At 40.2% G+C, this 21,666-nt stretch overlaps 1 protein-coding gene across 10 annotated transcripts in view; it reads right to left on the reverse strand.

Annotated features, from left to right (window-relative positions):
- The window catches only part of RPRD2 (regulation of nuclear pre-mRNA domain containing 2), a 113,525-nt gene that overhangs the window by 27,272 nt on the left and 64,587 nt on the right, over positions 1–21,666 (reverse strand). For 5 of the 10 annotated variants that reach the window (XM_037998009.2, XM_037998005.2, XM_037998010.2 and 2 more), the window contains exons 3-7: positions 7,192–7,292; positions 6,250–6,327; positions 4,930–4,982; positions 4,164–4,290; positions 2,135–2,310 (exon numbers count right to left, since the gene is read on the reverse strand). In XM_037998009.2, the coding sequence (XP_037853937.1) occupies positions 2,135–2,310; positions 4,164–4,290; positions 4,930–4,982; positions 6,250–6,327; positions 7,192–7,292 (535 nt within the window). The remainder of the gene's footprint in view (positions 1–2,134; positions 2,311–4,163; positions 4,291–4,929; positions 4,983–6,249; positions 6,328–7,191; positions 7,293–21,666) is intronic. The other 5 variants (XM_037998012.2, XM_037998006.2, XM_037998011.2 and 2 more) reach the window with 1 other exon arrangement.

Raw genomic sequence — 21,666 nt, forward strand, 5'->3', positions numbered from 1 at the left:
CTGTCCCTTTGAGAGGCCGAGGCGGGTGGATCACTTCAGGCCAGGAGTTCGAGACGAGCCTGTCAAACACAGTGAAACCCTGTCTCTACTAAAAAACCAAAAATTAGCCAGGCATGATGGCATGCGCCTGTAATTCCAGCTGCTCGGGAGGCTGAGGCAGGAGAATCACTTGAACCCAGGAGGTGGAGGTTGCAGTGAGGCCAAGAGAGTGCCACTGCACTCCAGCCTGGGTGACAGAGCGAGACTCCATCTCAAAAAAAAAAGTAAATATGGTTGATTGAAGCTGGAAAATTGAAGGGTAGATAGATGAAAACTAATGGGAGCAAATAGGGATGCTACTAACCAAATTTTACGAAGTAGGGAGTCTAGGGTTAATGGTCAAAAAATAGTAAATACAGTCCTTTAATTTATAGATAACAGATTTAAAACAGTCATACAACAAAATTGGGAGAAGGAGAAAGGTGGGTGAGTATAAGCTAAATCCACATCTGTCGTATCAGGAAGTTAACAGCTATTTCTAAAATAGGATAAATCAAGAAAGAACAATATAGGCAAATCATTTACATGTATGGAAGCAAATGCCAGAAAAAAAAATAGCAAAATGCGTTAAAAGGGATTGCTTCTAGGAAGTAGGATTGGTGGGACCTACAGTACCATATACTTTTGTGACCATACACAGTGATTAAAACTTAAAAAGAAAATTCATTATGAAACAGTTTCTTTCAGAGGTCATTAGACACATGCCCACTTATTCTCTCTCTCCCTTTTCTGGGGGAATAAAAAGAAGTTCCCTGGCTGGGCGCGGTGGCTCACGCCTGTAATCCCAGCACTTTGGGAAGCTGAGGCAGGCGGATGACCTGAGGTCAGGAGTTTGAGACCAGCCTGACCAACATGGAGAAACCCCATCTCTACTAAAAATACAAAATTAGCCGGGCATGGTGGTGCATGCCTGTAATCCCAGCTATTTGGGAGGCTGGGCTCAGCAGGGCTAAGGCAGGAGACCCTGTCTCTACTAAAAATATGAAATTAATTAGGTGTGGTAGCACATGCCTATAATCCCAGCTATTCGGAAGGCTGAGGCAGGAGAATCACATGAACCCGGGAGGCAGAGGTTGAAGTGAGCTGAGATCGCACCATTGCACTGCAGCCTAGGCAATAAAAGCGAAACTCCGTCTCAAAAAAAAAAAAGTTCCTTAATTCAGTGAATTTACATGAAATTTGGTAACAGGATGCTTCCGTCCAGTTTTCTGATTAAGAAAAAAAGTAAGGCCAGGCACGGTGGCTCACACCTGTAATCCTAGCACTTTGGGAGGCCGAAGTGGGCAGGAGTTCAAGACCAGTCTGACCAATATGCAGAAACCCCATCTCTACTAAAAATACAAAACTTGGGCCAGGTGCGGTGGCTCATGCCTGTAATCCCAGCACTTTGTGGGACTGAGGCAGGAGGATCACCTGAGGTCGGGAGTTTGAAGCCAGCCTGACCAACATGGAGAAACCCCATCTCTACTAAAAATACAAAATTAGCCGGGCACGGTGGTGCATGCCTGTAATCCCAGCTACTCAGCAGGGCTAAGGCAGGAGAACTGCTTGAACCCGGGAAGCAGAGGTTGAGGTGGGCTGAGATCACACCACTGCACTCCAGCCTGGGCAACAAGAGTGAAACTCTGTTTCAAAAAAAAAAAAAAAAAAAGACCCAGGTGTCTTATTCTACCACCACCACTCACTAGCTATATTACCTTATACAAGGTTACTAATCCTCATCATTTCTTCTTCTTCTTCTTCTTCTTCTTTTTTTTTTTTTGAGATGGGTCTCACTCTTGTTGGCCAGGCTGGGGTCCAGTGACATGATCACAGCTCACTGCAGCCTGAGATCACACCCAGATAATTTCTGTACTTTTTTGCTAGACACAGGGTTTCACTATGTTGCCCAGGCTGGTCTCAAAGTCCTGGGCTCAAGCAATCCTCCTGCCTCAGCCTCCCAAAGTGCTGGGATTACAACATCTATCCCAAAAGTAATTTATTCATCTATGATGAGATAAAAAATGCTTATCCTAACAGTTAGATAATGCATGTTAATAATCTCTGAAACATAATAACAAGCATTCAGTATAAGACAGCTTTAATTATTACTTACATTGGCCACCACTTTTACTTCTTTGTATTGTGCTTCATAGAAAATTCCAGCATTTTCCAGTGCTTCTGTTAATGAGGGTCCATTTTTCACCTGCTTATCTAATCCATTCACAAATTCTTCCAGCTTGGAGCTTGCCTCTTCAAATTCTTTGGAGAACTTCTTCCCACCTGTTTTATCTAAAATGACATGGGAAGTATTCGTTTCAGGATTAAACAAAAAAAAAAAATGTAGTCTTTTGACTTTTGAAGAAAACCCCTCTTTGTGAACATACTCTTGCTGCCTTACTGTGCAATACTCTTAGTTTCATAGTTTTATCTTTTTTTTTTTTTTTTTTGAGACGGAGTCTCGCTCCGTCACCTAGGCTAGAGTGTAGTGGCGCAGTCTCGGCTCACTGCAAGCTCCGCCTCCCAGGTTCACGCCATTCTCCTGCCTCAGCCTGTAGCTGGGACTACAGGTGCCCGCCACCATGCCCGGCTAATTTTTTGTATTTTTAGTGGAGACAGGGTTTCACTGTGTAAGCCAGAATGGTCTCGATCTCCTGACCTCGTGATCTGCCTGCCTCGGCCTCCCAAAGTGCTGGGATTACAGGCATGAGCCACCGCACGCGGCCTAACAATTTTATCTTAAAGAAGCTTCTCCAAATTACAAAATCACAAAACAGATTATTAAAATTCTTTACAAAACAGACTCATGTGAACCTGCCAGAGTGAAGGCACTTGTAACTAAGGTAAAGAAAAGAAAGTTCAACTAAAAGAGTTTGGTGATTACTTATTTTCTTCACAAATTGGATTCTACACTGCTACTTACTTAGGAATAACAGAATGAAGCTCAATTCTATTCACTTATACCATAACTTTTGCATTACAGAAGGCAGTAAGATGTTATCTCTTAAACAAGAAAAGTAACGTTCAGAAAAGTAAAAATAAAGTGACCTCTGTATGCACACAATAAAAGTTATTCTTTCCTATCTGAAAAAGATTCGTGATAATTCAGTACATCTACTTCTTTCCCAGTGACTGGCAGAAAATGGCTTTGGATGTGAGTATAAATTTTGGCTTTGCCTCCTACCAGTTGTGTAACTTGGGAAAGCTACTAATCTCCTTACAAGACCTCAGATTTCTCATGTGATAAAATAGAGATTTTTAGCACGTTTTCTGTTATGAGGATTGAATTAGATAATATATGTTAAATTAATTATTTGTTTAAAAAAATGTTTTCTTTAGAGACGGTCTCTTCTGTCACCCAGGCCGGAGTGCAGTGGCATGATCGTAGTTCACTATAGCCTTGACCTCCTGGGGTCAAACAATCTGCTTGCCTCAGCCTCCCGAGCAACTAGGACTACAGGTGTGTGCCACCAAGTACATTAATTTTTTAATTTTTTTGTAGAGGCAGGGTCTCATTATGTTGCCCAGGCTAGTCTCAAACTCCTGGTCTCAAGCAATCCTCCTGCCCTGGCTTCCCAAAGAGTTGAGATTATAGGCACTGTGCCTGGTCTGTTAAATTTAAAGTATGGTACAGGAATAAAATTGGTGCCAAAATTAAAAGCTAGTAGTCATTTACTTATTATTTCAAAAATATTCATCAAATATCTATTATGTGCCAAGTATAGCTCTAGGTGCCAGCGTATAGCAATGAACAAATCAATATAATTTCTGCCTTCATGAGGCTTACCTTATAATAAATTATTAGTATGATTTACAATTTACAATGCAAGGAAAAGAGATGGTCTAACTAGATTTTATGAGGCATCAGAGTAACTTCATTGAAGAGCATACCCATACCAAGTAACCACACATGTGAAATAACAACTGTCTATATATAACCCAATACACCAAGAAAGTACTAGAAATGAGAAAGACAGAATTTACTTATGAAATTTATATGCATGAAACAACTACCTGGGAAACCAGAGGTGCCACAACTGTTTTCTACTCAAGGCTCTCCTTATGAGGTAAACCAGTATGATTACCGGAAAAATGACAGATATGGAAAGAAAATCTGACTTATTCTAAAAGGATGTAAGCATTACCTTTTAAGCATTTGAGAGTTTCTGTGCTGCACACATCCACCCTCATAGTTGACAACTGCTTTTCCTTCAGTTCTATCTGATCTTCTGAGCGCTTGTATAGCAACAGCTCTTCAATTAGGGCCTGAGACTAAACACAGACCAGAGTCATATTTCATTTACAAGATCATTCAATTATTCTCATTCTATCTCTCCCTGTTTTATAAAACAAAACAAAACAAAACAAAAACAAAAACAAAACCCTAAAGTTTAACAAAACCCTGGGAGGAAAAAACTTTTCACTTTTTCTCACAGTCACAGATATTAATGATCAATTCTCATGTCAAAATCATGTTTAGTTATAGACTTTAAAAGGTCCTTTTCCTTAATTATACAAAGCTAATTTATGGATACAGAGTTAAGACTAAAACAGACAAAGGTCCACTTATAAAGCCTCTTTAAATTTTAATTACATAAACATAGCCTTCTGTAAGCAAATTCTAATTTAGAAAGAGTTTCACAGGAAAATAAACTCTCTTGCTGGAATAAATTGAATACAGAACTCAGCTGATAATAGATATACTGGAAGAAGGTTATTTCTACCATTAGGGGAACAGATAAAACGCCAAGCAATCTAATCCCAATCTGGGTTCCTTTAGAACAGTTCCCGCATGTTTAAAACATGACAGGTGTAACTGAATACAAATAAATCTTATTGGACTATACAGGAAACTATAATACAAAAGGGGTGAATAATACTTTGCTGTATTAAACAAATTCTGTAACTTACTCGAAATTCCGCAACTATCTTAGACTTGAGAGCAGCTTTTGGATTTGTAGATGCTGTTGGAATTAAACAAAAGGTCATTAAGAATACAGACACAAAAAGTTGACTAATAGGAAAAATTTTAGCTCTACAGTTAAGGATATACTCTGAACATATGGCAACATGCACATTTAAGTCATAATTCCTAAAATAAATAATGGACTAGGAAATTTGAACACTCCTAAACGTGGTCAATGTAAAAATATGCTATTTAGACAGACCTAATCTACTTACCTCCAACAGACCCTTGAAGTCATAAAGTCCTAGAATTATTGATTTGGAGACACCGAGATACATCAAGTACCTTTTTTTCCTAGTGTGGGTGTAAGAGGATCTAAATACCTCAAATTAAGAGTGTTCAGGAACAGGACATCCAATTAATCCTGAGCACTGGCTGAAGAAAATTAGTGACAAATAACTCTATTCCTATATATTTATCCTTTGAATTTCTTTTTCTGCTGACTCAATTCATAGCAAAAATAGGCAAGGAAACTTCTAGGTATATTAACACTGTGGTTGAACTTTGGCTGAAATGACGACTCCTGTTGTTCCTAAGCATGCAACTTATGACCAAAAGGATGTCTGAGGACTCCCTTAATCATGATGGATATCATATGCTCGCTGGAGCAAAACCATCCCAAGTGTCTTGTTTTACCTCCCAATTCTCACTCTCTTTTACTTTGTTCCCTCTATACCTTCAAGTCTCTCTCAATATTCCTCAGTTTGCCCACAGCAGCCTATCACATGCAGTATTCCATTCCCTTGATCTCATGCTGGGTAAATATGATAAATATAACAGGAGCTCCCATTACAGAATGAGCTTCTGGCCAGGATCTGAGGCCCACGTCTAATTTGGTAGAGTATATCCCCCAAATCTGGAGATTTCATGGTTCCCACAGAAATGCTTCTTAATGCCTAGTCTCCTCTTCAGATCTGTTGTTTAATGCCAGCTGCCTCTAACATCATATATCCTTGAACCTGAAAATTAGCCTGGACACTATCAAGTATTTTTTTCTTCTTTCAATCCCCCAACTACTCTTGAATCTTCACTCAATTAAACCCTTTTCTGCATTTCCTTTGTTTTAAAGTGTAGTTTTTGTTTGCTTTTTTTTTTTAAGAAGTAACTCCATGATGGCTTGTTTAACATAGGTCACTGGGAGCCTCCCAGGCCTGGAAAACAGGCTTGCCCATGGTTTATGCCAGGTACGATGTCAAATGGTCTACATTTTCTTCTGCTCCAAAAAGAGGAGGTAATTTTATATTAGTTGAGATTTTGTTCCTTACTTTGTGATTTCTTCCACTGCTTATTCGGTTGTTTGTTCAGATTTTCTTTCAGCTGCTTCTGAGTTTTGAAAGTGGTACCTGGAAAACATTTCAGTTTTTGCAATCTGGCATTATGGGAAGCTGTTCTGTCTGTCCACTTCAGTGCCAAAGTTGCAGCATGAAAAAAGGCAATCCGAGACTGTGTGTTGTTTCTTTCTTTCCTTTTCTTTCATTTTTATGAAAAAATAGAAATTCCTACCCGATCTAAGAAGCTGTCAAATAAACACGATTTTTATCATCAGTGAAATTACCAATTCTGAAAAGAACAGGGAAGGAGGCTTAAAAATACCAAATAACAAATTAAAATGAAGAATTTAACAGCTTCTTAGAAGATGTCATTTTTAAAGCAAATTTCTAGTCAAATGATGGTCATGGTAGCAGATTATCACCAACTTCTATTCAATAACTTAATTACAAGCATATAATACATAAGAATTAAATTCCTTTTAACAAAACAGTACACAACTTACTGTAAATCTAAATCAAAAGACAGTCTAAAGACTGCCGATATATGCTTACTACCAAACAGCTTAGTAAGAATTGACACCCTGTGAAAAATTCTCCAACAGTAAAGGCACAGGGCAGTATTTATTAACACAAACAATGAACCATTTGAAATACTCAATGCAAATGCAGGAAAATAACCAGATGGCTATCACCACTTAATATGCTTGACTTTTGTTGTCACTAAAAAACAAAATCCAACCCCATCCCTAAAACCAATTCTATTTACATTTTAATTCAAACAGATCTAGGTTTCTCAAAAGTATTTAATTTTAAACAAATAGGGCTAGATTCAAAACTTAATTTTTCACTATTATACAACATGACCATATCTATAAAATTATGTAATTGTAAAGACTGACTCAAAATTTTCTTTTAGGAGAGAAAAAAGACACTTACTCAAAGCTTCTCTCAATGCCACAATCATCTCTTCTGGGTATACATTTCTATCTTCCCAGATTTTAAAGATTCGTTCTACAGACTTAGAGACAGATGGATCCCTGAAAACAAAGGAAAAGTAATACAGATTATAAAAACCTTGACTTCTATTCCAAACTAGAAATCTGAAAATAAAGTTATCAATAAAATTATTTTCCAAATTTCTTCTGATATTTCAAAACTTTTTTTCTATAATATCCAGGACTAAAGAAATCTTAAACTTCAAGGATTTTAAGAATCTTAAATTACCAATTCAACACTTTTATAAATGACATAGATGAAACTACAGATGACATACTGAGAGCTTTGATGGATATGAACTTGAGAGGGCTGGGAATGTGTGGACACAACGGGCATTCTAAAAGAGATTAAAAAACCTGGTCTAAAACACAATTATAGTAGTACTGAATAAGAAGACAAGGTTTAGCAATGCTATATTTTTTCATTTTTTAAAGGTTTAGAAAAAAAATCTTGAATCAATCACATACTGTAACATGTTTTCTAAAAGACTATTACATAATACTATGAGAATACACAATAAGAATGACGGAAGTAAAGGGTATTGGTTTATTCTGGCTGGATCACAGATGAGCTTCTGCTTCAAGTTGGCTATCTAACATTAAAAAATGTTGGCCAGGCACAGTGGCTCACGCCTGCCACCCCAGCACTTTGGGAGGCCGAGGTGGATGGACTGCCTAAGGTCAGGAGTTCGAGACCAGTCTGGCCAACTTTGAAAGGCCGAGTTGGGAAAACCACTTGAGCTTGGAAGTTTAAGACCAGCCTGGTATACAGAGAGAGACCTCATCTCTACTAAAAATGAAAAAATTAGCCACATGTGGTGGCACACATTTGTAGTACCTCCTACATGGGAGCCTGAGGCAAGAGAATCTCTTGAGCCCAGGAGATCCAGGCTGTAGTGATCACAACACTGCAACCCAGCCTGGGCCACAAAGCAAGACCCTGTCTCAAAAAAAAAAAAAAAAAAAAAAGTTAAAGTAGAAGTGAATGAGAAATAATTACCAATAAAATTAATAATTTAAGTAAAGATTTTAATTATGCTTTGTGAAATGTAGAAGAAATATAAAAAAAACAATGCAGGAAGGGCATAACCATTATCAGGAAGAGGAATCAAACTGGTGTGATCTCAGGAAGCAAAACAAGGACAAAAGTATGAAGCCATAGGGAAAAGAAATTTTATTCTAACAGATCTGCCAAAGAACAGAAACCATTCTAATAATTTAATAGATCTGTCAAAAGACAAAACAGGAATTTAACCTCTCCTTAAGTGAATCCACCAAACCATGAGTATAAGATTCAAAAAAAAAAAAAAAAGCTATGTCAAATTTAAGGCCTCTTTCAAGGATGAGAGTCTATGAATCCATAACATCATGTGTTCACAAAGAATTTTTTTTCTTGCCTAAGAATGGCTTATGTAAGAAACAGAGAAAATTGTATTAAACCTTACAATTTTCTTTTTTTTTTTTTGAGACAGGGTCTCACTCAGTTGTCCAGGCTGAACTATGGTGGCGTGATCTTGGCTCACAGCAGCCTCAACCTCCTGGGCTCAAGTGATCCACCTGCATGTAACATGCTTTACTGCAATATTTGCTTTATTGTGGTGGTTTGGACTCAAACCTCAATATCTACAAGGTATGCCTGACTATGCGTGTGACTGGTTTCAAATACAATGCTAACATTTATAGAAGAAAAAGACTGTGAGATAGTAATACTGAAGTTGTTATCTTAAAAAAAAAAAAAAAAAAAAAGGAAATTGTTATCTTGTAAATCTCCATTTGGTGAAAGTGAGTGAATTTTTCTTTATACTTTTCACAATTTTCTGTGTTCTATAATGTTTAGATATGACCGGGCACGGTGGCTCACGCCTGTTAATCCCAGCACTTTGGGAGGCCGAGTCCGGCGGATCAAGAGGTCAGGAGATTGAGACCATCCTGGCCAACATGGTGAAACGCCGTCTCTACTAAAAATACAAAAATTAGCTGGGCATGGTGGTGCATGCCTGTAATCCCAGCTACTCGGGATGCTGAGGCAGGAGAATTGCTTGAACCAGGGAGTCGAAGGTTGCATTGAGCTGAGACTGAGCCACTGCACTCCAGCCTGGAGAGAGAGCAAGACTCTGTTTAAAAAAAAAAACAAAATTGTGTTCCAGTTGCCTATAGTATTCAATACAGTGATATGCAGTGCAGGTTTACAGCCGAAGAGCAACAGGCTCTACAATATAGCTTCGGTTTTTAGTAGGCTATACCATCTACGTTTATGTAAGTACACTCCATGATGTTCACAGGATAAAATTCCCCAATGACGCATTTCTCAGAACATATTCTTTTTTTGTTTTGGAGATTAAGTCTTGCTCTGTCACTGAAGCTAGAGTGCAATGGTGCGATCTCAGCTCACTGCAACTTCTGCCTCCTGGGTTCAAGCGATTCTCCTGTCTCCACCTCCCGGGTAGCTGGGATTACAGGTGCCTGCCACCATGCCCAGCTAATTTTTTTTTTTTTTTTCCGTAGGGACAGGGTTTCACCATGTTGGCCGGGCTGGTCTTGAACTCCCGACCTCAAGTGATCTGCCCGCCTTGGCCTCCCGAAGTGCTCGGATTATAGGCGTGAGCCACTGCACCCGGCCTCAGAATATATTCTTGATGTTAAGCAACAAGTGACTTTTTTTTTTCTTGAGATGAGTCTTGCTCTGTCACCCAGACTGGAGTGCAGTGGTGCAATCTCCGCTCACTGCAACCTCCACCTCCCGAGTTCAAGCGATTCTTCCACCTCAGCTTCCCAAGTAGCTGGGACTACAGGCCCGTGACACCATGCCCGGCTAATTTTTTTTTTTTTTTTTTTTTTTTTAGTTGAGACAGGGTTTCACCGTATTGGCCAGGCTGGTCTCGAACTCCTGACCTCATGATCTGCCCGCCTTGGCCTCCCAAAGTGCTGGGGTTACAGATGTGAGCCATGGTGCGCGGCTCGACTTTTCTGTTTTTTTTTTTTTTTTATTTATAATGAGAGAAAGAATCTCAGCATAAAAAAATATAAGAAATGACAGTAGAGTCTGTTCTTTCTAGTTAACAAATCTCTAGAAAATTGTAAGGTTTAGGCTGGGCACAGTGGCTCATGCCTGCAGTTCCAGCACATTGGAAGGCTGAAGCTGGCAGATTACTTGAGCCCAGGAGTTTGAGACTAGTCTGGGCAACATGGCGAAACCCTGTCTCGGGAAAAAAATACAAAAACTAGCCAGACGTAGTGGGGCACACCTGTAGTCCTGGCCACTTGGAGGGCTGAGGTGGGAGGATCGCTTGAGACCAGTGGTTCGAGTCTGCAGTGAGCCCTGACCAAGCCACTGCACTCCAGCTTGGGTGACAGAGTAAGACTCTGTCTCTAAAAACAAACAAATAAATTTTTAAAAAGTTACATTTACACTATACTATAGTCAATTAAGTGTGTAATAGCATTATGTGTTAAAAATAATATACATGTTAGTTAAAAAAATACTAAACAATCATCCAGCAAATCATATTTTTTTTGCTGGTGGAGGGTCTTGCCTTGATGTTGATGGCTGCTGACTGATCATGGTAGTGACTGCTGAAGGCTGAGGTGGCTCTGGCAATTTCTTAAGATAATGAGGTTTGCTACATAAATTGACTCTTCCTTTCACAAAGATTTTTTTTGTAGCATGCAATGTAGCTTGATAGCATTTTGCCCATAACAGTTTCTTTCAAAACTGGAGTCAATCCTCTCAAATTCTGCTGCTGCTCCATTAATGCAATATTCTAAAATCCTTCGTTGTCATTTGAACAATGTCCACAGCATGTTCATTAGTAGATTCCATCTCAAGAAACTCTTTTTTTTTCTTTGAGACAGAGTCTCACTCTGCTGCCCAGGCTGGAGTGTAGTGGCACGATCTCAGCTCACTGCAACCTCTGCCTCCTGGGTTCAAGCAATTCTCCTGCCTCAGCCTCCCGAGAAGCTGGGACAACAGGCACCCACCACCATACCCAGCTAATTTTTTGTATATTTAGTAGCGACGAGGTTTCACCATGTTGCCCAGGCTGGTCTTGAATTCCTGAGCTCAGGCAATCCACCTGCCTCTGCCTCCCAAAGTGCTAGGATTACAGGCGTGAGCTACTGTGCCCAGCAAAACCACTTTCTTTGCTCATCCATAAGAAGCAACTCTTCATTTGTTCAAGCTTTATTCATGAGATTATAGCAATTCAGTCCCATCTTTGGGTTTTGTTTCCAATTCTAGTTCTCTTACTATTTCTACCACACCTTTAGTTACTTCCTCCACTGAAGTTTTGAACCCCCTCAAAGACATCCATGAGTGATGGAATCAACTTCTTCCAAACTCCTGTTTTACGTTTTTATAAATATATATTATTTATATATTTTATATATATAAAATGTATATATAATGCATATACATTATAAATGTATAAATAGACATATATATATATATTTTTTTGGAGACAGAGCGAGTGTCGCTCTGTGGCCAGGCTGGAGGGCAATGGTGCGATTTCGGCTCACTGCAACCTCTGCCTCCCAGTTTCAAGGGATTCTCCTGCCTCAGCCTCCTGAGTAGCTGGAACTGCAGGCGTGCACCACCACACCTGGCTAATATTTGTATTTTTAGTAGAGATGAGGTTTCACCATGTTGGCCAGGATGGTCTCGATCTCTTGACCTCATGATCTGCCCGCCTCGGCCTCCAAAGTGTTGGGATTACAGGCGTAAACCACCATGCCTAGGCTTAATACTGATATTTTGATCTCTCCCCATGAATCACAAATGTTCTTCATGCCATCTAGAATGGTGAATCCTTTCCAGAAGGTTTTCAATTCCCTTTGCCCAGATCCATAAAAGGAATCACTATTAGTGGCAATATTATAAGACATTATAGTCTTATAATGTTTTTCTTTCTTTTTTTAATAATAGAGACTAGGTCTTGCAATGTTGCCCAGGCTGATCTTGAACTCCTGAGCTCCAGAGATCTTCCCATCTCCGACTCCCAAAGTGCTGGGATTACAGGTGTGTGCCACCGTGCCCAGCCTGTATTTTTTTTTAATTTGAGACGGAGTTTTGCTCTTGTTGCCCACGCTAGAGTGCAATGGTGTGATCTCGGCTCACTGCAACCTCTGCCTCCTGGGTTCAAGCAATTGTCCTGCCTCAGTTTCCTGAGTGGCTGGGATTACAGGTGTGTGCTACCATGCCTGATTTTATATTTGTAGTAGAGACAGGATTTCACCATGTTGGCCAGGCTGGTCTCGAACTCCTGACCTTAAGTGATCCACTAGTCCTGGCCTCCCAAAGTGCTGGGATTACAGGCATGAGCTACCATGCCCAGCCCTGTATTTCTTAAATAACAAGAATTGAAAGGTCAAATCACTCGTTTATCCATGGGCAGAATAAATGTTGTGTTAGCAAGCAAGAAAATAACATTAATCTCCTCATACATCAGAGCTCTTGGGTAACCAGGTGCATTGTCAATGAATAATAATATTTTGTAAAGAATCTGTGTTTTTTTTTTTTTTCCCTGAACAAGAGCAGGTCTCAACGATTGGGCTTAAAATATTCAGCAAACCATGTTGTAGAGATGTGCTGTCATGCAGGCTTTGTTGTTCCATCTACAGAGCACAGACAGAGTAGATTTAGCATAATTTTTAACAGCCCTAGGATTTTCAGAATTGTACATGAACACTAGCTTCAACTTAAAGTTTCCAGCCAGCTGAATTAGCTCCTAACAAGAGAGTCAGCCTATGCTCTGAAGCAAGGACTGACTTCTTTCTAGCTATGAAAGTCCTACATGGCATCTTCCAACAGAAGGCTGTTTCATCTACCTCGAAAATCTGCTGTTTAATGGAGTCACCTTCATGAGTGATCCGAGCTGAAGTTCTGGACAACTTGCTGCTGCTTCTACATCAGCACTTGCTGCTTCATCTTACACTTTTGTGTTATAGAGATGACTTCTTTTCTTAAATCTCATGAACCTATTTCCTCACCTCTCTCAACCTTCATAGAACTGAAAAGAGTTAGGGCCTTGCTCTGTATTAGGCTTTGGCTTTATGTTCTATCTGGCTTGATCTTCTATCCAGGCCACTAACCTTCTCCATATCAGCAATAAAGCTCTCTTGCTTTCTTATCATTCATATGTTCACTACAATAGCATTTTTAATTTGCTACAAGAACTTTGCATTCACAACCTGGCTAACTGGTGCAAGAGGCCTAGCTTTCAGCCTGTCTTGGCTTTCAACATGCCTTACTCACTTAGCTTAATCTTTTCTAGCTTTTTATTTAAAGTGAAAGACGTGTGACTCTTCCTTTCACTTGAATACTGAGAGGCTACTGTAGGGCTAATAATTGTTCTAATTTCAATATTGTGGTGTCTCAGGGAATAAGGAGGTCCCAGGAGACAGAAAGAGATGGGGAATGGTGGGTTAGTGCAATCAGAAAACACAAAACACTTACCAATTAAGTTCACTGTCTTACATGGACAAAGTTAGGAATACGTAAAAACAATTATAATAGTAACATCACTGATCACAGATCACCGTAACAGATACCATAAAAATGTGAAATGTTGGCCGGGCGCGGTGGCTCAAGCCTGTAATCCCAGCACTTTGGGAGGCCGAGACGGGTGGATCACGAGGTCAGGAGATCGAGACCATCCTGGCTAACACGGTGAAACCCCGTCTCTACTAAAAAATACAAAAAAAAAACTAGCCGGGCGAGGTGGCGGGCGCCTGTAGTCCCAGCTACTCGGGAGGCTGAGGCAGGAGAATGGCGTAAACCCGGGAGGCGGAGCTTGCAGTGAGCCGAGATTGCGCCACTGCACTCTAGCCTGGGCGACAGAGCGAGACTCCGTCTCAAAAAAAAAAAAAAAAAAAAAAAAAAAAAAAAGTGAAATGTTGCAAATATTACCAAAATGTGACACAGAGACATAAATGAGCATATGTTGTTGGAAAAACAGCACCAATAGGCACAGGGTTGCTACAAACCTTCAATTTCTAAAAACAATCACATTACCTGCAATGCACAATAAAACAAAGTATGCCCTAACTCTCTTCACACTCAAAAAATTCTATTCTATTAGTTTCACTTAACAAACATTTCCCTATCTTCCAATCAACTCTTTATAAACATTCCTTTCTTTCTTATTTTTTGGAGACAGGGTCTCACTCTGTCACCCAGAATGGAGTGCAGTAGCATGATCTCGGCTCACTGCAACCTCCACCTCCCAGGCTCAAGCGATTCTTCTGCCTCAGCCTCCCAAGTAGCTAGGATTACAGATGTGCGCCACTACCACCTGGCTAATTTTTATATATTTGGTACAGACAGCTCATGGTTTCACCATGTTGGCCAGGCTGGTCTTGAACTCCTGACCTCAAATAATCCACCCACCTCAGCCTCCCAAAGTGTTGGGATTACAGGCGTGAGCCACGGTGCCCAGCCCTAAACATTACTTTTAATGACTACACAATACCCCATTAGTATTTATAAATGTATATTTAACATTTCCAAACTTTATTCATAAGGGTTTCTCATATTTTCTGTTAAGGCTGTTCTTAAATATCTAAGAACAGCTTTAACTGTTCTTAAAAACTGTTTACATATATATATAGACAGTATCGCTCTGTTGCCCAGGCTAGAGGCAGTTGCACGATCTCAACTCATTGCAACGTTCACCTCCCAGGCTCAAGCAATTTTCCTGCCTCGGCCTCCCCAGTAGCTGGGATTATAAGGCATGCGCCATCATGCCCAGCTAATTTTTGTATTTTTTGGTAGAGACAGGTTTTGCCATGTTGGCCAGGCTGGTCTCGAACTCCTGGCCTCAAGTGATCTGCTTGCCTCAGCCTCCCAAAGTGCTGGGATTATAGGCATGAGCCACCATGCCTGGCCAGATATTTCATATATTTTATTGCTAGCGTGACTCACCATCCTTATTGCTAACTTCCCAGAGTAAAACTCACTTATTAAGTCTGTTGATGGTTCAGTGCTTCTTCTTGATTGGTTAAAAAAAAATTATATGCCTCTGTGTGTGTGTCATATTATGTATATTACATATATTATACATATAGTATTATATATATATTGCTAACCTCCCAGTGTAAAACTCATTTAGAAGTTTGGTGATGATTCAGTGATTCTTCTTGGTTAAAAAAAAATTACGGTAATCCCAGCACTTTGGGAGGCCGAGGTGGGCAGATCGCGAAGTGAGGAGATCGAGACCATCCTGGCTAACATGCTGAAACCCCGTCTCTACTAAAAATACAAAAAATTAGCTGGGCATTGTGGCAGACGCCTGTAGTCCCAGCTACTTGGGAGGCTGGGGCAGGAGAACGGCGTGAACCCAGGAGGAGGAGCTTGCAGTGAACCGAGATCATACCACTGCACTCCAGACGGAGCAAGACTCTGTCTCAGAGAAAAAAAAAAAATTATATCTGTGTGTTTGTATAGTGTATATATATTATTATATATTATATATGTACAGAAAAAGAGAGAGAGGGTCTGTTTGTTGATGGTGAATTATCTGTTTTTGTTTCTCTGTTTTTATGTTTTCCTACTTCTTGAAAGTAGTTTTGCTTTGTATGCTAATCTACACTGACAGCTACTTTCTATCAATGCTATAAAAATATTTTTTCACAACTGCCTCTGGCTTCCATTGCCGCTGAGAAGTCTGTCATCAGTTTAATTGTAGTCTTTTTTAAAAAAAAAAATTTTATGGGTACATACATGTGTATCTTTTTGGGGTACATGAGATATGTTGATATAGTGTGTAATAATCACATTGGAGTATATAATAGGGTACCCATCACCTCAAACATTTATCATTTCTTTGGGTTACAATCATTCCAATTATACCACTCCCCCAACCACCTCACCTTGAGACACGGTCTCACTCTGGTCCACCAGGCTGGGGTACAGTGGTGCAATCTCGGCTCACTGCAGCCTGGATTGCTCAGGCTTAGGTGATCCTCCCACCTCAGCCTCCTGAGTAGCTGGGACTACAAGCACATGCTACCACACCTGGCTAAATTTTGTGTTTTTTTAGAGACAGAATCTCACCACGTTGCCCAAGCTGGTCGCAGACTCCTTGGCTCAGGCAGTCCTCCCACCTCGGCCTCCCAAAGTGTCAGGATTACACATGTGAGCCACTGTGCCCAGCTCCAATTATTACTCTTTAATTGTAGTCCTTTTATACTGATCTTTTTCTGGCTGTTTTTTAAATCATTTTTTTATTGTGATTAAATATATGTAACATAACGTGTGCCATTTCAGCCATTAAATGTACAATTCAGTGGCAGTAACTACATTCGCAATGTTGTGCAATTTTCACTACTATTTCCAAAATTTGTCACTACCTCCCCCAGACTCATCACCTCCCAAAGGCTCCACCTCTTAATACCACCACGTTAAGGACTAGGTTTCAACATATGAATTTTGGGGGGACATAAACATTCAGACCACAGTACTCTGTACCAGTAACTCCCCCTGGCCTCTTTTTCCCAGCTCCTGATAACCTTTAATCTTCTCTCTCTATGGACCTGCCAATTCTAGGTATTTTGATAAATATTTGTCCTTTTGTGTCTGGCTTATTTCAGCATGTTTTCATGGTTTCAACCATTTCGTAGCATTTATCAGAATTTTCTTTTTTTTTTTTTTAAGATTTAGGGTCTTGTTCCATCACCCAGAAGAAAGTGTAATGTCATTCCTTTTTTTAAAAAAGATTGTGGTAAAATACACGTAAAATTTACCATCTTAACCAATTTTTTAGTGTACGGTTCAACAGTCAAGTACATTCACATTGTTGTGCAACCAAACTCCAAAACTTTATTTTCCCAAATTGATATACTATATCCACTAAACAATAACTTCCAATTCTCCCCTTTCCCCAGCAACCACGATTCTACTTCGTCTCTGAATTTAACTACTGAAGGTGACTGATGTAAGTGGTATCATATAATACTTGTCCTTTTGTGACAGGCGTGTTTCACTTAGCATAATGTCATCAAAGTTCACCCATGTTGCAGCATGTATTAGAATTTCCTTCCTTTTTGGCCGGGTGCAGTGGCTCATGCCTGTAATCCCAAAACTTTGAGAGGCTGAGGTGGGCGGATCACCTAAGGTCAGGAGTTCAAGACTAGCCTGACCAACATGGTGAAACCCTATCTCTACTAAAAATACAAAAATTAGCTGGGTATGGTGGTGTGCGCCTGTAATCCCAGCTACTCAGAAGGCTGAGGCAGGAGAATTGCTTGAACCCGGAAGCGGAGGTGGTAGTGAGCCAAGATCGCGCCATTGAACTCCAGCCAGGGCAACAAGAACAAAACCCCATCTCAAAAAAAAAAAAAAAAAAAAAATTCTTTCCTTTTTAAGACTGAATAATATTCCATGTTTGTATACATCACACTTTGTTTATCCATTCATCCACTGATGAACATGTGGGCTGTTCTTCCTTTTGGCTACTGTCAATAATGCTGCTATGAATATGCCTCTACAACTATGTTTTAAGTCTCCGTTTCCATTTCTTTTGGGGTATATATCTAGAGGTAGAACTGCTGGATCATGTGGTAATTCTATGTTTAATTTTTGAGGAACCACCAAACTGTTTTCCACAGCAACTGCACCATTTTACATTACTGCGAGAAATGTAAATGGGTTCCAATTTTTCCACACCCTCTCTCAGCCCTGTCATTTTCTAGTTTTTTGTTTGTTTTGAATTATAATTACCCCAGTAGACGTAAACTTTGGATGTTTTTAAAACTGCTTGTTTTATAATTTCATTACAATAACTAGGTATAAAATTTTTATTTATGCTATTTAGTATATGTTATTGCTTCCTATATCTTAGATTCATATTTTTTATCACTTTTAAGGTGTTCTCAGCCAGTGTTATCTTTTTTTTTTGAGACCGAGTTTCGCTCTTGTTGCCCATCCTGGAGTACAATGGCGTGATCTTGGCTCACCGCAACCTCCACCTCCCGGTTCAAGTGATTCTCCCACCTCAGCCTCCCAACTGGCTGGATTACAGGCATGCACCACCAGGTCCGCTAATTTTGTATTTTTAGTACAGACGGGGTTTCTCCATGTTGGTCAGGCTAGTCTCGAACTCCCGACATCAGGTGATCTGCCTGCCCCGGCCTCCCAAAGTGCTGGGATGACAGGCATGAGCCACCATGCTCGGCCAAACAGTGTTATCTTCTAAATCACTCAAAAGTCCTCTCCTTCTGTACAGAATCTCCCAGGCTCAAGTGATCCACCCACCTCAGCCTCATGAGTAGCTGGGACTATAAGTACGCACCACCACACCTGCCTAATTTGTACTTTTTTGTGGAAATGAGGTCCCACTATGTTGCCCAGGCTGGTCTCAAACTCCTGGGCTCAAGTGATTCTCCCACCTTGGTCTCACAAAGTGCTGGGATTATAGGTGTGAGCCACCACACCTGGCCTTCATTCTTCATTTCTCCACTCCTTATTTCTCCTGTTGCATTCTGATTTCTTCAGAACTACATTCTTCCATATTCTCTTTTCTTTCAAGAGTTCCTATAGATTATTTTTTTCAATCTGTCCAAATATCTTACCTGTTGTTCATTTTGTTATTCCATTTAATCCTTCTCTAACATTTCATATACATTGCTTTATACATTCTGTCTGATAATTCCAATCTCTGAAACTCATTTTTGGAGGAACTAAATCGACAGATTCTCAATTGTGGTGGTTTGTTTTTCTGTGTGTTCAGAGATCTTTCACTGTGAGCACGTTTGTCTGATCTTAACCTATGGGATTCCTTGTGGCCTAAATAGAAAATATGTTCATATACAGAAAATATATCTCAGAAGCCAGGGGGAGCTAATTACCCAAGAGCACATTTGCCCTTCTCCAGAGCCTAGTTTAAATGCCAAGATCACATAGTATTAATGTTATCGGCATGTTGGTTAATGTTGGCTTTGCCATTCTAATACATCCACTGTTTTTGGTTCTGCTTAAGTTTTGTCAAGGACATAGGTATTTTATAATAAAATGACTCCTTGGAATAGATGGTTGACTCTTCTGCCAGAAGTCAAGTCATAATTATACATAAACATCTGTTTCTTCAACTAGACTACAGAACTTCTTCAAAACGATGATTACAACTTATTCATTGTTGTTTCTTTGCTGTTACTAAATAGTAGCTGAATGAATGACAACAGGATATTATCGTTTTTTTTTTTTCCTTTTTGAGACAGGTCTCGCACTTTGGGAGGTCGAGGTGGGAGGATAGCTTGAGGCCCGGAGTTGGAGACCAGCGTGGGCAACATGGTGAAACCCTGCCTTTACAAAAAATACAAAAATTAGCCAGGTATGGTTGCATGCACCTGCAGTCTCAGCTTTCTGGGGAGCTGAGGTAGGAGGACTACTTGAAACCCGGAGGTCAAGGCTGCAGTGAGCCGTGATCGTGCCACCGTACTCCAGCCTGGGAGGTTAAAAAGCCACTACTGGCTGGGCGTGGTGGCTCACGCATGTAATCCCAACACTTCGGGAGGCTGAGGCAGGTGGATTACCTGAGGTTGGGAGTTCGAGACCAGCCTGACCAACTTGGAGAAACCCCGTCTCTACTAAAAATACAGAATTAGCCGGGTATTGTGGCGCATGCCTATAATCCCGGCTACTCAGGAGATTGAGGCAGGAGAATTGCTTGAACCCGGGAGGCAAAGGTTGTGGTGAGCAGAGATCGCACCATTGCACTCCAGCCTGGGCAACAAGAGCAAAACTCCAGTTAAAAAAAAAAGCCACTACTGACCACAATGTCAATTTTCACAGAATTTATAATCACCACAAACCATGTAACATGCTTAGTTACATAACCTTTTGTTCTTTGATTTTTAAGTTAAAAAAAAATTTTGGCTGACTTTGTAGAATTGCTAGGATGTTCAACAGCGACCTTATAGAACTGCTAGGATGTTCAACAGATGCTTTCTTTGCTAGTGACACCCCCCTTACTCTTAAAACAGGAAGGTACTAGCAAATTATTTCAAAGGATAAAGTTGATAAAGTACAAGAGGAGGTGTCCAGATGTCACAGTTACATAAAACTAAACACCATAATCTTGTATCTCACTCAGAGGAGTCTCTTTCCTTTATCAATACCTCATTACTGGGAAGTCATCAGAATAATGTGCTAATCTTACAGGTCCTTAGTAACATTTGCTAAATGTCTGAATAAAAGACTAAGTAATGGGTTGACTCAGGCCAGGTAGCACACACCTATAGTGCCAGCTACTTGGGAGGCTGAGGCAGGAGAACAGCTCGAGACAGGGAAAGGGAGGGAGGAAGGATCACCTCAAGAGACAGTCAACACTTAGTCAAAAAATCTTGAAGCTGAAAAACAGGGTATGAGGATAGATTTTCATTCTAAAAATTCAAATTTGCTACTCCGTATCTCCTAACTTAATTCCCATTCATATAACTTAGTCTATGACAAATATCTTCCCTAATGTATCACTTTAATTTTATGTTATCTTTTGTAATGCAGAAGTTTAATTTCTATGTAATCAAACTCAAATATTTTTACTACTGTTTTTTGTGTCTTAAGCGCCTTTATCCCCTATAATCACAAAAATATTTATATTTTCTTCAAATAATTTTTAAGTTTTGTTTTACACACCAAAGTAATTCACTTGTAATATATTTCTGTGTACAGTGTAGGAAATCATTTAACTTTATTTTTTCTATACAGAAAGTGTTATACCCCAGAATCCGTTATTAAAGAGTTCATATTTCAGACAGAGTCTCACTATGTCACCCAGACTAGAGTACAGCCTTGACCTCGAGATCCTTCTGCCTCAGCCTCCTCAGTAACTGGAAACATAGGCACACGCCCCCATATCCAGCTAATTTTTGTATTTATTGTAGGGATGGGGTCTTACCATGTTGCTTAGGTTGGTGTCAAACTCCTGGGTTCAAGCAATCCACCCACCCTGGCTTCCCACATTGGGAGTTTGGGATTACAAGTGTGAGCCACCACATCACACCCAGATATCTTAACGATTTTCTTTTCTTTTCTTTTTTTTGAGACAGTGTCTCACTCTGTCGCCCAGGCTGGAGTGCAGTAGGGCGATCTCAGCTCACTGCAACCTCTGCCTCCCGGGTTCAAGTGATTCTCCTGCCTCAGCCTCCCGAGTAGCTAGGACTACAGGCGTGCGCTACCACGCCCAGCTAATTTTTGCATTTTTAGTAGAGATGGGGTTTCACCATGTTGGCCAGGATGGTCTCAATATCCGGACCCCAAGCGATCCACCCGCCTCAGACTCCCAAAGTGCTGGGATTACAGGCGTGAGTCACAGCGCCCACCCTTTCTTTTTTTTTTTGTAAACTTTTTATTTATTTATTTATTTATTTATTTATTTACTGAGACACAGTCTCACTGTATCACCCAGGCTAGAGTGCAGTGGCA

The sequence above is a fragment of the Chlorocebus sabaeus genome, chromosome 20 (assembly GCF_047675955.1).
Source record: "Chlorocebus sabaeus isolate Y175 chromosome 20, mChlSab1.0.hap1, whole genome shotgun sequence".
NCBI classification, from domain to species: domain Eukaryota; kingdom Metazoa; phylum Chordata; class Mammalia; order Primates; family Cercopithecidae; genus Chlorocebus; species Chlorocebus sabaeus.